This window comes from Phasianus colchicus, chromosome 1 (genome assembly GCF_987193195.1).
Source record: "Phasianus colchicus chromosome 1, bPhaCol1.hap1.1, whole genome shotgun sequence".
Taxonomy (NCBI): domain Eukaryota; kingdom Metazoa; phylum Chordata; class Aves; order Galliformes; family Phasianidae; genus Phasianus; species Phasianus colchicus.
In genome coordinates, this window is record NC_143436.1 from 179,609,096 (window position 1) to 179,625,827 (window position 16,732).

Here is a 16,732-nt window from a genome sequence, read left to right on the forward strand (position 1 = left end):
CTCTAGACAATTGCATTTGTGACTGCAAGATGATGAAAGGAGGCCCACACATCTATAAGATATTTTCCTTCTCTTTCCTAATTTTTATCAAGGTGGAGTTATCCTCACTGAGGACATATTCCCTAAAACTGAGTAGCTGAAGTGTTTCAGTTATAGTGCTGAATGCAGCACAGAGGAGAAGCACAGATGTAACCAGGCCTCACAAAATTGACCAAATAGTGTCTCAGCTGCAGCTTCCAGTACTCTCTCCATTCCTCGCGTCAGTTACCCAATCCAGCAGAGTTCAGCTTGTCTCCTTCCCCATCCTCCTAGAAGCTGACAGTAGGTACTGCCTGCCTCCTAGAGTGATGCTTTGTCATCCACCAGGAGGGTGGAATGAGCAGAGTTGCTGCAAACCAGATAAGGCTTTTTGGTTGGCTTCAAAACAGTAACAACGTTTTCAGCAAAAATAATGGCAGGGTGATTTTTCTCTATTCCTTCACGATCCTACAGCCTGACTCATTCTCTCTTACAGGGCTTTTTGCCATGTGGGGCTCCCAGGGACAAAAGAGCTGCCGTGGTGCAATTTAATTCCATGCTGAAATTTGCTGTTCGGAGGAGATGACATTTCAAAGCTGAGCTCTGAATCACAGCCTTTGCTAACCAGCCTTTCATTAAAGGGCTCTGTGGCATTTTTACATGGCCCTGCTCAGCACTCAGCCCTGCTGGGCACAGGGATTTTACTTGCTCTCCCAAACTGTTTGTAGCCTGACTTCTTTTATCTCAAATGAGGCAAAGTAGAGGATTTCATGCTTCCTTTGAGCTAGGAGATATCTGTCCTTGTGGCTTTATATATGTGCACATGTAAATATATTTACACACGCTGTACAAAAATGTATTCATGTGCAGTGACAGGTGGTGCTGGCAACACCTGTTGCTGGGGTCACTCAACACTCCAGTTATAAAACCCTAATTTTAGTTGCTTATAACTTTTGTCAAACTTAAACATTTGGGCTGAAATGTTATGTGCCAGGTGTCTGCCTTAGGCTAATTTGGGGGCTGGGGAGAGGAATTTTTCAGCAAAAAAAAAACATTACTGCCAGTTTGGGGAGCAGAGACGAAGGCACTGATTTGCCCATACTGAAAGCAAACTGTTGCTGATTGAGATGCTCCAGCAGCTTCCCTGGTTTGATGCCAAAAGTTGCCAATGGGGTTCCCCTGCTGCTGGACATATCTTTTCCTACTGTTACAGTACTTTGCAGTTTGGGTGAGAATGCACCCCATTTTGGCTGGGTTACAGGCCTATGAACATGCTTGGTGGAAGGTTGTGGGCTGCTGCCTTTCAGGCTGCCTCTATTGTGTCCCGTTCCCAAAGGCAGCACTGGGGCCATGCACATGCAAGAGGCCCATGGAGCAGCCCGGAGCCTGAGCACAAAGCAGGGAAAATGTGTTAGGAAAGATTTCTTCTCAGGAAGAGTGGTGAGGCAGTGGCACAGGTTGCCCAGGGAGGTGGTGCAGACACCATCCCTGGAGGTGTTCAGAAAAGGTAGAGATTCAGCATTGAAGAATGTGCTTAGTGGGCACAGTGAGGATGGGAGGACAGCTGGACTAGATAATCTTGGAGGTCTTTTACAGCCTTAATGATTTTGTGATTCAGTAATTCAGGCTGCATCTGGTGGCATCAGTCCCGAGAGCAAACAAAGCAGCTCCGCTTGTGCTTACCCAGCATCAGAAAGCTGGGTAAGGAATGGCTGGCCGAAGTCCAGAGGAGCGGTGATGGTGGAAGGGAGCAGTGAGAGCAGTAGGAGTGAAGGACACAAGATTTTAGGATCTCTATGAGGAGAAATGCTGAGGAAACAGAGGGGACCCGAGGAACAGAGGAGCACAGGCCACGGGCTTTATGTGGCTGCAGTTGCAGCAGCTGAAACGTGCCGCTGGTAACATATCGCAGCTCTGCAGCCAGGTGATTGCACAGGAGGATGACCTCGTGCTGCACCAGTGCTCTCCCTGCATGAGTGTATAGGCTTGAACCTACTGTTAGGCACTTGTCATAAACCATAGAATGGTTTGTGTTGGAAGGGCCTTTGCAGCACACCCAGTCCCACTCTCCTTCCACCCACCAGCCCAGGCTGCCCCAGGCCCATCCAACCTGGCCTTGAGCTTCTCCAGGGATGGGGGACCCACAGTTCTCTGGGAAAACAGAAATTAAGAGCCTGTATGGTTTCATCCTTATGCTGTTTCAGGAGGAAGAGTTGTTCAATTTACTTCTGCTTGGTAACATCAAATTTTTCTTGACTTTTTCTGGTATTTCTTAGCATCTGAATACACAGTCTGCACTGGAAGGCTTCTTATGCGTGCAGACAAATCCTTTTGTAAATAATACAACCATTTCTTACCGTATAATCTTACTTTGGAATCTGTACTGCATTGGTAGTCCACAGAATGCAAAATCACACCCATGAATTAGTCATAGATAGCGAGGTGGTTTGTGATTTCTCTGAGGTTGAAGAGCATTTGGACAGATTGCTCGTATTATTTTGAAGTTGTCCTTTCTGGATCATTGTGGAAATTAGAAACAAACTGCCTGCTGCAAAATATTCTGTTTCGTATTACTTACCACTTTCCCATAAAAATCTGAAGAAATGCCACAGAACCTGATCAAAGTTTAAAGTCAGACTTTGTTATTGAATTATGATGATTTTTTTTATTGTAGGTAAAAGCTCGGCCAAGAAACTGACAAAAAAGGTAAGCAAAATGTTCCTTTCGTTCTTCAAAAGAACTTGCATTCTTTCTGTTTCTCAACCAAAAAAGACTTCTTTTTCTAAACTGGTTTTCTTGTTTGTGTCTCTAAAGGAGGTGGATGCTGCACTGCTGTGTGTTACAAAAGCTAAACCAGGACCGACCTTTTTTAGAGAGCTTGGTGATAAAGGTAACGAGATTCTTTTGATACCGAGAAACACATCTTGTTTTTTATCTCATCAGATAGTATGAATTGAATCTAGTTTTAAAGACAGTTGCATGGATTTGACTTCGTCCCCATCTCACCAGCTGCTGCCACCTTGGCATGTCTCGGTTACGAGGAGGAGGCAGGAGGGAGAGCTGGGGGCTGAGAGCCTCCTGGAGAAATTAGAAAGCTGACTTAGAGAAGAGGAAGAGGCTAAAAGGGTACAAAGTGGACTTATAAGGCTTGTTAATAAACTGCTGTTTCATTATATAACTTAAATGCGTGGAAGCAAAGAAAAGAAGAAAATTTGTATCTGATTATGTAAAGTGTCCTCCCTGGTACCAGGGGCAGTGACAGTTGTTTCTGCTTCATTGGGAGCTCAGTGCTGCCCCACAAGAGCAGTGTGCTTGGGTTTCTTTTCACCCAGCAGTTCCACCTTACAGCTGGCAACACAGGAAGAGAAAACACTGAGGGCTGGGATATTGTTTGTGAAACAACGGAGAATTAAAAACACCAAACAAACACCTCATTAACATAAATTAATTGAAGGGAGGGAAAACAAACAAGAGGATCAAGGAAAACAAATAAATGAGTAATTAACCATTTCATCAGTAACAAAGACTGAATTCCCCAGACTAATGAGAAGGACTGGCAGTGTCTATTCACGAAGTGCATGGTAGAGGTCAGCCCACACCCCTTGCTCCATGGACGTGGCTCTTTTTTCTGTGTAATGCAGAGGCTGTGAGCATCCCCTGCCTGCAGCCCTGTCACCTCTCTGAACAAGTTCACCATTTCTTTCCAATCCTGGGGAAGTCTGTTTCATGCTGAATATCTACCTCCTGTCTTTTCAAATTACTATTTGTTATCTTCTTTCCCAGGACAGGATTTAAGGGGATTCCCAGCATTTAATTCTTGGATATTGTTTCCCTATCACTGCTTTCTTAAGGCTTTTCTTTTTGTAGTGGTTCACAGCACAAATCCCTAACACGTTCTGCCTGGGAAAATCAGGAATCCACCAAGAGAAAGCGAGAACGTAGCAAAGCAGCAGAGCCCCCTGGCACTGGACCACGCCAGCTGGCTGCTTGGGGCTGCTGGGATGTCTTTTCTGTCCTGGGACCACCAGCCTCCTCTCATTTAGCTCTGTGGATCCTCATCCTTTGCCCTTCAAGGATCTGGTAGGAATTGGAGATGATGCAGAAACACACAATGCTGTCATCTCTATGACTTTACAGCACGTGCACTTTTTGGTCATGATCTCTCTGTACTGACATTGACACTTTTGTCTTCAGATCCAGCTATAAATATTTACGTATTGAATACCACTTTTACACGTACCAAAATAATGAATCTACACCTGTTCCGTGGTTTAGCTGAGATTATTTTAACTACCATCAGATTCTTTTTTAAATATCAAGTGGAGGGAGCGCTCTCAGTCCAGTTTGTAAAGTGTAAAGCTGGGGAACTCTGCCTCCTAGTGGCTGTTTTAAAATGTACACCATCTTTTGTGTATATTAATGATTTGTTCGGTAGTGAGCATATTGTCCTGTCAGTATTTGCTATAAAACCTGAGGGTAGAGATTTCCAAGGAGGCACAGGAAAGCTTCATGTAGTCTTAGAAAATTATAAAGTTTTGCCAATGCTAAATGAAAATACTTGGCTGCAAGTCTGCTGAGTCATTCAACAGCAGGTGAAGCTTTAACTTGGATGTGAATGCAATTTGCTTTGCTATTTTTTTAATGTTCCACTGCATCTTTTAAATGTAAAATTTGATTAACTTTGTAATGATTACTGCGCAATGAAAATTACTGAACTGTCTAATTTACTTTATGGTTAAGGTAAGTTGGCAATTCACTGCAGACAGTGATAGAACAAAAAGATCAAATGAGGAATTTTTATGGAAATCAAACCATGGGTCAAAAGAAATTATATCTCAAGTGATTTTGGTATAATCAGCCTGCAAAAAATATTGAACGTGCTATGGATTGACTTTAAGATACTGAGGCTTTAAAGAACAATCAAAAGACAGTTTTCACGTGTCTTCATTTCTTGTACCTTTTTGCCTGTTTCCCTCTAGTGACTTCCCACTGAGCTTAAGGTAATGGAATGAAAACTGCCCTTCCATTTCTTGCAAGTCCCTCTCCTTGCAGCCCTCTGCAGTGATTGGTGCCATTGCTCTCCTCCTTTAAGCCATGAGCACGGTTGTCTTTATCAAAACATTTTGAAATTGCTTTAAAATAGGAGAGGGTAGATTTAGACTAGACATTAGGAAGAAATGCTTTACTCTGAGCATGGTGAGACACTGGCACAGGTTCCCAGAGAGGCTGTGAATCCCCCTCCCTGGAAGCATTCAAGGCCAGGCTGGACGAGGCTTTGAGCAACCTGGTCTAGAGGGAGGTGTCCCTGCCTATAGCAGGGGGTTGGAACTAGATGATCTTAAAGTTATTATAGTTGTTATTATTATTTTATCTGCCATGTCCATATCCTTTCTAACGCTTTGCTAAAAATGTTTTTTGTTGTTCATCTACTAAGTACATTATCTCCTATTGCATATCTCAGCAACAAGGGGCCTCCTTTTGCTCTGCTGAGCAGTAGCACTACATTTCCGCCTTCCAGGTCTGCCATGAGCAGTAGCTGTGCAGAACAGCTGAGAGGCAGACACCCCATCCACTTGGCCAGCGATTGTCATTGACAGTTGGACTACATGGTCTTTGTGGTCTTTTCCAACCACAGTGGTTCAATGATCCCTTGCTCATAAAATCTTCAGATGGAAATCTCTGTGCCAAGTCCACAGTTATCCAAGCCTAGGAAGTGTTTTCTCTATCCACTTAAAAAGTTATCTCCTTGTCTTCCCTTATCTTCTTCTTTTTTAACTGCATTTGCTGTGACATGTATAAAACAAAACTAGGGAGCAGTGTGTCGCTGCTTGATTTTTTTCCTCTCCTATTTATTTCTGTCTATTTTCTATCTCATCTTAAGTGTGTAGCATAAAAAAATGGGGTAAGATCTCTGTTTCCGATTATTTGATTTTGAATTTGTAGAAGTCTTGGACACTGTCTAGGAACAAGATAGCAAGTTTTACAGCAATGCAAATAATTTATATCCTTGCAATGGCCATATTAAGTCTGTTGGCAACACATGAGAATCATAGAATCACAGAATCATAGTATTGCTCAGGTTGGAAAAGACCTTAATGATCACCAAGTCCAACCGCAACCTGACCATCCTACCCCAACTCTAACAATGCTCCGCTAAGTCATGTCCCTGAGCACCACATCCAAATGGTTTTTAAACACATCCAGGGATGGTGACTCAACCACCTCCCTGGGCAGCCTATTCCAGTGCTTAACAACCCTTTCTGTAAAGAAGTTTTTCCTGATATCCAACCTAAACTTACCCTGGCGCAACTTGGGTCCATTTCGCCTCGTCCTGTCACCTGTCACCAGTGAGAAGAGACCAGCCCTGCTCTTGCTGTAAGCACCTTTCAGGTATTGGAAGAGAGCAATAATGTCTCCCCTCAGCCTTCTCTTCCCCTGACTAAACAGCCCTACGACTTGTAAGCAAAGCTAAACATTTGAGATGACAATGATTTTATGTTTCTGTGCAAGGTATTTTTTATTTGCACAGTGCATTGTGTGATTGCAGTACTGTGCTGAGTTACACATGGTGCATGCTGGAAAGTAGAGTGAATGAATAGCCCTATTTTGATGGAGAGGAAAGCTGGAGCTCAGATGCAGAGTGAGTCGGCAGAGGGATCAGCGTCAGGCCTGGCTTTGGAGATCTGTTCTCAGATTTTCAGACCGTTGCTTCCAGCAGCCCAATATTCCTAAACTCTGGAAGTTAAAACTTAAAGTAAGTCACTGTCTGAGGCCAAATACAAATGTTGTCAGCTCAGAACAGCAATTTATCAGAAGTTAATTGTCTATCGGTGAAGCTTAAGTGGATTCTTTATCTATCAATTAACTCTATATAAATTATTATAAATAGTTTATCTTTACACAGATGGGCACGTTTGAACTTCATTATTTTAAGCAGCTTCAGCATTACACAATGTTTAGCTCAGGCGTTAAAAGTAGCTCGGTTATTTTGAAAAGTGATTTATAGAAAAGCCCTTTACATTTTTTCTCCCAACGTTATTGCAGTGCAGATGGTTCAGATTGTGCTGCTCAGCCACCCTCGTTGCGCGCTCTATCTTTAGCTTCTACGCTCTATTTTGACGCTATCGCATCTCTGTGTTTGTTCAGGCTTTTTGCTTAAGGCGGTATTTCAAAGGAAAACACTGGAATTTTCCTTCAAAAGGGGGGAAAATACTTTCACCTTGTAGAAAGGACATGTTCCTATTTAAAATAAAAAAAAAAAAAGAAGCCTCCGTTGGCAGGCAGCCCAGCCGCGCTATCGGCGCAATCTCTTAGCTTGGCAGCTCTGCATGCTGCCATGTTCCCCATGGGAAGCTGCTCCCCTCGTGGCCCGGCTGCCAGGGGATGGAGCACTTTGATCCATCCAGGCAGCGCTGAGTGCTTCTCCTCCCGGGTACTAAATGTGACAAAGCACTCCGAATTTATTTGCCTTTTCTATAAACACTGAATGTTTGCAGTGCGAATGCAGAGATTTAGTGCAGGCCTGTTGTTGATACCAAATAAACCCGACTCTCCCGATGAGATGGGGACATTGATGAGTCTCCGGATAGGGAATTTTACCTTCGGAACACTAAAAAAAGAAGTAAAACTTTATTAAATAATTATGAGGCTTACTTCGGTAACCTATTTTAAATGATGTTGAACTGCAATTTTCATGTTTATGGGATCTGATCTTTCAAATCTCATTATAGGGATTTATATTTTCTGTGAGTCATATTTTAACTGTTTAATTTCAGGGCTGATATCTTATGCGGAGTACCTGTTTTTGCTGACAATCCTTACAAGTAAGTGTTACATACTTAAAATACGTATGCATCGCTACTCAGCTTTTGACGTCTTTCCGGAAACTTTTTCTGATACTTTTTAACTAAATTTCTGTGCTGTAGTTTAAGAAACTTGAATATAGAGTGATAAGGCAGTTAAGTAAATGGCTGTAACTTTGGTTGATCGCTGCTTAGCTCCATAGTGTCGTTGCTGTTCCATAGCACCATGTCAGAAATCTGAGCAAGCCCCACGCTGCAGGCTCAGGAATGTCCTTCAAGAGTCGTTGCAAAATGGGAAGAGTTGGACATAGGATCACATAAGGAGGGGAAGAACTCAGTGAGGGGAGGTAAATAATTTCTCACCTGCACAGTGGTTTCAGTCATTTTGCACAGTGAGATGTTAGCTTTAAAGTTCATGCATCAGTGTAAAGAACTATTGCAGTGTCTGAAAGGTTGTTGTTTTTTATCTATATGCTCAGATACGTAATGAATGACATGCAGAAGCAGCACGTCAGCACATGTTTTTTTGTCTGACTTCTTTCTCCTCTCTTCGTTTCTCTTCCTGTTGACTATTTCCCCATGTATTTTACATGTACTTCCTCCTCCTTCTTTACCTCCTTCCCCTTTCTATCTCAGACACTTTTTAAAGAACATGTTGTTTGGTAACCTCACAGAGTCTCCATCCACTTGAGCTAAGAGATGTCACTCTCATGTTTTGTCATGGAAGTGGAGAGGTTTGGGCAACTTCAGCAGGGCTCAGAGCTGAACCCATTGCCTGTGCTTGCAGACAGTGTCACCCTGCTGCATAACACCACGTGAAATAAAATGCTTTATCTGCAAACAGCAAGCATTTTTTGCTTGTGGGTAGAACTGATCTTGGATTTTCTAGGTTTCCTCACTCATAGTTACTCTCTGCTGTTCCTGCCACCTCCCCATGCTATTCTGATGAAGTGCAAGTGAAGCTGGAAGATACCTAGATTTGAAATAAAATGCATACAACAAATGTTGTGCAGAAAGACCATGGTGGTAAAATAGCACACATGTCCATGTATCCAAGTCCTGTCTGACTTACACAGGTCTGACATCTTAAGCAAGTGACAAAACCAAGCATACTGAGTCTTGTGATATCAAGGGATGAGGAGGAGAGAAGCAATTAGCCACACTTATCCCAACGGGCTCATTACTTCCTTGGCCACAGGTTCATTGCATGAGATTGAACAACATGGCAAATGTTCCTTGCTCTAGAAATGCACTGTCTCAAGGTCCAGCACCAACCACTGGCAGTGTATACAGCTCTAGAGAGCAGAGAAGTTATGTGAAGTTTTAACAGACACTGACTGCTGGTGTACAGCAGTTGGGCCATTCAGCCCTTTTACAGCATATACCATTTCTCAGCAGGAAAGCATCCCTGCCAGCAACACAGCAAGAAGAGTGATTAGGTTGGACATGAGGAAAAACTTCTTCTCTGAAAGAGTGGTCAAGCGCAGGAACAGGCTGCCCCAGAAGGCTGTGGAGTTACCTGCCCTGGAGGTGTTTAAGAAATGTTTAGATGTAGTATTGAGGAGGGTGATTTAATGGGAAATACTGATGGTAGGTGGACAGTTGGACTGGATGATCTTGGAGGTCTTTTCCAACCTTGATGATTCTATGATTCTGTGATCTCCTAGGGAACCTCAACCAGTACATGATATCACATAGTATATATATCACTGACATAGTCCATTTGCCATACAAATATACTGTTTCACCTTATTGGATGAAACAATTAGAAAATTGAAGCAAATTGTTTCTCTGCTCTAAGGAATCAAAAGTTATTTTTCACAGGATTTATATATCAGTGAACTGAACTGTAAGAACAGAGGCACATTTTGATGCAGGATGTCCAGTTACGCAGAGGCCTATAGAATCACAGAATCATTAAGGTTGGAAAAAAACAGTAAGATCATCCAGTCCAACCATCAGCCCATTCCCACCATGCCCACTAACCATGGCCCTCAGTGCCACATCTCCATGGTTCTTGAACACCTCCAGGGACAGTGACTGCCCCACCTTCCCACCTCCCTGAGCAGCCTATGCCACTGCCTCAGAGAAGAAGTTTTTCCTAGTATCCAACCTATCATATAGGGCTGTTTGAAAGTGAATGTCAGCAATTGTTGGTGCCTCATTGCCTAACAATTATGCCATGTCACTCAGACCTCAGCCAAATGACCTTCCTGGAGTGGGAATTAATGCAAGATTTCTTAAAACAGACAAATTAATACTTAAATGACTTCTTCTGAATCACCAGTAGAATGGGGAAACCAGAAAAGTGACTCCTGGCTTCAGAATGCTGCTGGCCAGCCCATGCTGTCCATTGTATAAAAGCAGCATCTGTAGCACTGAACCTCCAAATGTAATTCTGTGGGAGACAAAGGCTTCATTTTGCCCACTGTGATCCCCTTTCTCTTTTCTGCATTCCATGTATCATCATCGCCTTTTTTCTTTCAGTGGTGTATTGGATTTCATTTTCAGCAATTGGTTAATGGAGCTTTTGGTAAAGCCCTGCCTGCTGAACAGGCCCAGGAACTGAAATTGTCACCATGACTAAAAGCATTGCTCCAATTAGCCAGTCACCAAAGTTGACAGTTTGGTCAAAGCAGGAATGACTTCAGGGGAAGCACCTATGTATAACCTGCACTCACAGCTAAGATGAAGCTCTTGGGCTCAGATTTTGGAATTTTGCCTGATTCTAATTAAATACAAATATATCTGAAGTAGTCTTTGAACTACGCTTATTTTACAAACGCATACCTTTGAGGTTACATCATATCAGATAAGTATGTCATCTGAACATTATAAGCAGCTTTAGGTCCTATATATTGAGTAACAGCTTTCTTATCTGAAAACTGCAACACAGATGGTATGAATTACTGTTAAATACATCAATTACTTTTATTCTCTGAATACGTTATAGGATAGACTCTTCTTGCTTTAGTAGTAGTAACACAAATCTAGAGTGTGGCATTTCCACAGAAAAGAAGCCCGTTTTGATTATTATGGCCCAGTTGCCAGGGAAAGGCTCTGCTATGCAGATTGCAGTGGTATTTATAAACTATCCTTACATCACAAGGTTGCTTCACAGAGGATGTTAATTGGCAGCTGAAGATAAAGTTATTTCTAAAATGTAAAAATAGTTCTTTGTTTAACCATCTTGCTATCACTTAAAAAAGAAGAGGCTATTTCTGGAACTTCTTGCCTTTTCAGGAAGACTCTCTAAACAGAAGCAAGACTTAAAGCTTTACAGGGTAGAACTGGAAGAATGTGCTTCCAAAATAAAAGAAAATCTCTGGAGGCATTAGTAATTGTAGAGATACTGCTTCACTGCCCTCATGAGTCCAACATTGCTCTTGGAAACATGAATGTATGCTGGAGAAGATAACTCTGTGGCTTTCACATTAATGCCTGACATGACTGTGCTGTGGAATTAATTCACCTGCTCCAGAAATGACTGGGCTAAGTGCTGGCTACTGCAGCGAGCCAGTGAGTAAATATATTTCAGCAGCACACTACTCCTGTGTGGGCTTGGTAATGAGCGAGGTCACCTCGTGTAAGCAAAGACAGAGCAGGCAACTGTGGGAAGGAGCTCAAAACACACAGTGTTTTTACAGCGCCTGCAAAACTCAGAACTCATTAAATGTTCATGTTGAAAAGAAACATCCACTGGGTGAAGGAAATGCAGAGTAACGTTCTATAAAATTCCCAAAAAATCAGCTGAATGGGAGGTGTACCAATATGCTTTAGCAAAGAAAAGAATGCCAGAAGGAGGAGTTTATTATGTCTCAGTAACAATGGAGTTGTTTGTTTAGGGAGGTTGGAGAAGAGAATGGACCAACACCATGGGAATAGGAACTGAGAGAACGTGGAGTTGTTACGAGACCAGTCTGTCTTCTGGACTAGTGAAGGCTGAGAATAGTGGCATGCAGCAACATGTGGAAGAAGTGCTGGAGAAAGACCCTATCTCTTTCACCCAGTTTGGGGGGTAATTGGTCTCTCAAGGCACTTTCCAGTATTCTCAGCCAAAAATAGCTCCAAACAGGGGGTAAAGATTTCAGAAGTGAGCGAGGATTACAGAGAAATCTGTAGATGCTATCTATGAAAGACCAGGACAGTAGGACAACATTTTCACAGTCTTTGGGAGCAGGTGGACATCTGTGGCTGTATTTAGGCACTGCCAGCATTTGTTGCTTTGCTGCTGCTTTAGCAAAAAGGTATTTGTCTTATTTAAAAGTTTGTTTGTATTGGAGGGGGTACACGTTGCTTACTGGAAATACGATGTATGTGCACAGCGATGTCAAACAGAATCTGTAGGCAACATTTCCTTTAGATTAAATATTTCTGTACTAGTGTAACTGTGTGTGCATGAGTGTGTGTGTGTGTGTGTGTGTGTGTGTGTGTATGTCATAAAGTTTTTTCACTCTTTGTTGCAGAACCCCAGACTGGATTTCAGATTGCTTTTAAAATGTTAGATACGGATGGCAATGAGCAAGTTGAAAAGAAAGAATTTTTTAAGGTATGTGTCTTCTCATGCTTATTGATTTTAAAGGTCATAAACAGTGGGATAGGTTCTATTTGTTAAATGAAGATTCATTAAAATCTTCAAGCCCATTTTTCCATCCAATCTGTTTGCTAGATCACGTTTGCTAGAATATGTTGTATGAAAGGAGTACGTAGCAAAGCATTGCTTTGTATTACTTAAAACTGTCTTGAACAGAGAGAAAAATGATGTGGTTTCAGTCTTTTAAAATGCTTGTATAAGAACAGCTGAGATAGACTGCATGGAGAGTTTATTAGACAAACAGTAACAGGGTACAATTAGTATCTGCTTTTCATGTCTTGGTGGTAAAATTCTGTCTTCGTTGAACTTAAAACTCTTTTTGATAGCCTAGTGGTTGTTAACCTGCCTTCCCCTTTGAGGAATCCTGGAGTAGCTGCAGGGAAACACTGAGTAAATGTACTTTAATTGGTTATCACATCTCTTCAAATAATGCTGCTACACTGATGAAGAGTGCAATAAATAATGGCAAGTGGTGGGTGAATTACAAACTTCTGTGCTTTGTTACTGTATTTTCAGGCAATGAAACATAGTATCAGGTTCCTGTGAACCCTTGAAAGTGCAGGTACTTGAAAATAATTCCTTCCATGCTTCATACTCTCAGGAAAAAAAAATGTCCAGAAAATCTGCTTAGTAAAAACAAAGGGAAAGGAGGTGAACATTCAGCACAGAGAAAGTTAGCAGAACAGTAGCAGTTATGACAGCAGTGATTTCCACAGAATATTTGACTAAAATACTAGGAAAGTTATGTAAGGTGAAGGTATTGGAAAAGAGTAGTGAAAAAGCCATAATTATGGGCAGTCACTGTAAACAGTATGGACTAGAAAAACAAATTTCAGTGCTGCTGCATTTTCTTGCTTTTCTACCTCTCCTCCTCTCTACTTCTTGTCCATTTTTTACTCATCAGTATAAAGCTACATTACTTAGTGATTATGGACTATAAATTCTTTGATGTAAGAACTTTGCCATTCTGTTTGCAAGACATCCATCATTCCATGAGTTGTGCATATCTCAACTCTGATGTGTTAATGGATAACCAGGCACAAGACATGTCGTGAATCATTTGGGAAAGGGAGAAGGTAACAAGCAAACTCAAAAGTCATGCAGCACATGATGGTGCTATTTAGAGTTGTGTGGAAGGAGTGAGAGGTGCAGGATTTCCCAATGGATTCACTGCTCTTTCCCAACATCAAATAATATTCAGGAAAAGAGATACTGAAGGCAATTCTGTGCTTTGAAGGAGAGAGTTTCTCGTGTCCTCTATAACCTTTACACTTCTATGTACATTTTCCTCCTTCCAAGGAGCAGACCTTTTCTCTCTCCTCTCTACATTTGTGTTCTCAAGCCAGTCTATTCATAATTTCTCATGTGCAACTCTGTGGTAAAATCCAACATATAGGCGAGACTGCACCTCATGCCAGTACCAGGGCCCTGAATCACTACAGTTTGTGTTTTGAGGTGAGCATCTGCAAGGATGCATTGCTTTGCCCTGCAATTCCAGGATGAAGCAGATGGCAGAAACGCTATGTTCATAGACCTCAGATGCCATCCTCTTAATTAGCCCCTGCCTGAATGCAGAAAGTTATTTCTCAGTGCCTTATTATCTGTATCTTTGCAAAGACAGTAAGATACTGCCCAACACATTCACATGAGGCTTGACAAGGGGGATTTCCAGACATGCATCTCTTGATTAAGAATTTGATACTGGTACACATAATAACCCAGGCACAGTTACCTGAGATCTCCCATCAAGGATAAGGCTACCAAAGGTCCCCAAATCGCAATCAAGTGAGGAATTTCCCTGACTGCCCTGGTGGGTGATTTCTAAGTGAAATTAATAACAGCTTCATTGGGAGTGGAAGTATGATAACTTCACCGGCACATGCAAGAGCTATGCGATTCAGATTTAATAGACATCTTTACACAGTTGTTCAGGACTGAGCAAACAAGCACTCTGCATTGTCAGCTGTTCTCAAGTTTGGTATTGACCACCAATATTGTACAGTCTGATAGCATCCACAAACACCAAACTCTCTCCAACAGATTACAAAAGGCAAAATCCCTTCTTGTTTTTTCTTGAAAATGGATGTATCTTTTCAGCCAGCTCATCTTTAGAAGATGTTGCTTCTTTGTATGCCTTTAGTAGAAAGGCATGCATTATGTATAATAGGAGTCACTCTCTTTGAATTTGCCATTAGTATCATACGGCAGTGAACAGATATAAATATTAAATACAGATAAATGTTACATGGAGAAATTGAGTACTGGAATACTAGAGTCCATTGCTCGAAGGCAGAATTCATATCCTTCTGTGAGTAGCTGCTACATTGTGCTGGAAAAAATGAGCAAGCTACTGGAAATTATCATCATTCTCTCCCAAATAATAATTTCAAAAGTAATATGGATTTATGTGTCACCTAAGAAAACAATAAAACCTGCCAGAACACTTGTAAGAAAATACTGCGAATCTATGTTCCTTAGTATTCTTTATAAATTTGTAGGAGTCCTTTAAAAAGAAAACTTGACAGAAAAATAGAACAGCACATTTTCTGTCATTTGGAAAGCATTTCCCATTGTATCTCTTGTGTGTGAGCTGGATTTTTCAAGTAAAAATGCAGCTTTTCAGAAAGAACATGGGTGAGCAGTTGTTTTTGTATCCAGAGGTCAGTACTGCTATTTTGCCATCAGGAAATCCATAGTGGTTTTGCTGTATTAGCCAATTGTTTTGTAGTGATCAAAAGTAAAAATCAGAAGACTGTGGTCAGCAGGAACAGGGAGGTGATTGTCCCTCTCCATTCTGCCCTCATGAGGCCCCAGCTGGAGTACTTTGTCCAGGTCTGGGGCCACAGTACATGAAAGATGGGAAGCTGTTGCAGCAGGTCTGGAGGCAGGCCACAAAGATGATCAGAGGGCTGAAGCACCTCTTTCATGAAGAAAGGCTAAGGGAGCTGGGCTTGTTCAGCCTGGAGAAGAGAAGGCTGCGGGGTGACCTCATTGCGGTATTTCAGTACCTAAAGGGAGACTACAGACAGGAGGGGAGTCAACTCTTTACAAGGGTACATAATGGCAGGACAAGGGAGAATGGTTTTTAGTTGAGGGAAGGAAGATTTAGGTTGGATGTCAGGAGGAAGTTCTTTACAGAGAGAGTGGTGTGGCGCTGGAACAGGCTGCCCAGAAAGGTTGTGGATGCCCCATCCCTGGAGGTGTTCAAGGCCAGGTTGGATGGGGCCCTGGGCAGCCTGGTCTAGTACTGAATGTGGAGGTTGGTGGCCCTGCATGTGGCAGGGGATTGGAGCTTCATGATCTTTGAGGTCCCTTCCAACCCAAGCCATTCTATGATTCTATGATTCTGTGAAAAAGAAGTTTAAGGTCATGAGAAGATCCGTGGCAAAACTAATAGCATGCAAGTTTTTCTTACTCGCTGCTTACAAACCTATGTTGCTTCTCTGAACTACATAGCAAAAAAGAAAAAAAAAAAAAAAGGAAGGGGGGGGAGGGGGGAGACGAATATAAGGCCCTAAGAAGAGATTTGAAAAACCTACAAAATAATGGCCATGCAGATTTGGTCATGGGTGAGGAATTGCTCAGAAATGCTTGATAAACAAGCAGCAGCCTGAACTTTAGAACCATCTTTCCTAAAAACCCCATATCCAGAATGCTCAGTGTAACTCTACATTTATGCCTTAGATATGATAAGTTCTTTCTTCTTTCATTTTTGCTGTCGCTTCAAGGATTCATTCTAGTGTCTATGAAAGGTAGGTGTACTTTGTGCTTTGTTAAATCTCTCATTCTTTGGCACTGTTGACTTCCCAGGCTAAAATACAATCATAAAGAAAGCTTGCAGCCAAGAAACACTTAAGGTGATTTTAATAATCAGCAAATTAATGCATTTTTAATATTACCTTAAACTTCTACTTCAGACAGTTTTTAAGTGTGAGTCATTTCAGTACTTCTAAAGATCACATTAGCTAATTCATTCAGCATTCATTTCATTTGTGGGATGGAGAGGAAGCTCAGAACGCATTGTGCTTCATGCCAGTTCTGAAAATATGGTTGCTTATTTAGTTGAATTACTCCTTTTTTTGTTAATTGTACAGTATACCTCATTTGAACAGACATGTCTTTCATGTCTAGAAGATCTTGTCTGTAGCAGTAAAGATGTCTAGGAGGACAGCATGAGAATCACAGGATAATTTCTCCAAATGACCCTTGATGTTCTGTCTCTGAGTTTCAAGATTTTATGGAGTGGATGCTAAGCTTGTGGTGCAAGACCATCTCTTCTAAAAGTGTCCACTGGATTGCAAAAAACAGATTCATATGC

General features: G+C 41.8%; 1 protein-coding gene across 1 annotated transcript in view; it reads left to right on the forward strand.

The window, feature by feature from the left end:
• The window catches only part of MICU2 (mitochondrial calcium uptake 2), a 133,825-nt gene that overhangs the window by 92,479 nt on the left and 24,614 nt on the right, over positions 1 to 16,732 (forward strand). Inside the window, exons 3-6 of the mRNA XM_031615730.2 lie at positions 2,693 to 2,724; positions 2,833 to 2,908; positions 7,794 to 7,841; positions 12,287 to 12,369. Coding sequence (XP_031471590.2) covers positions 2,693 to 2,724; positions 2,833 to 2,908; positions 7,794 to 7,841; positions 12,287 to 12,369 — 239 coding nt within the window. The remainder of the gene's footprint in view (positions 1 to 2,692; positions 2,725 to 2,832; positions 2,909 to 7,793; positions 7,842 to 12,286; positions 12,370 to 16,732) is intronic.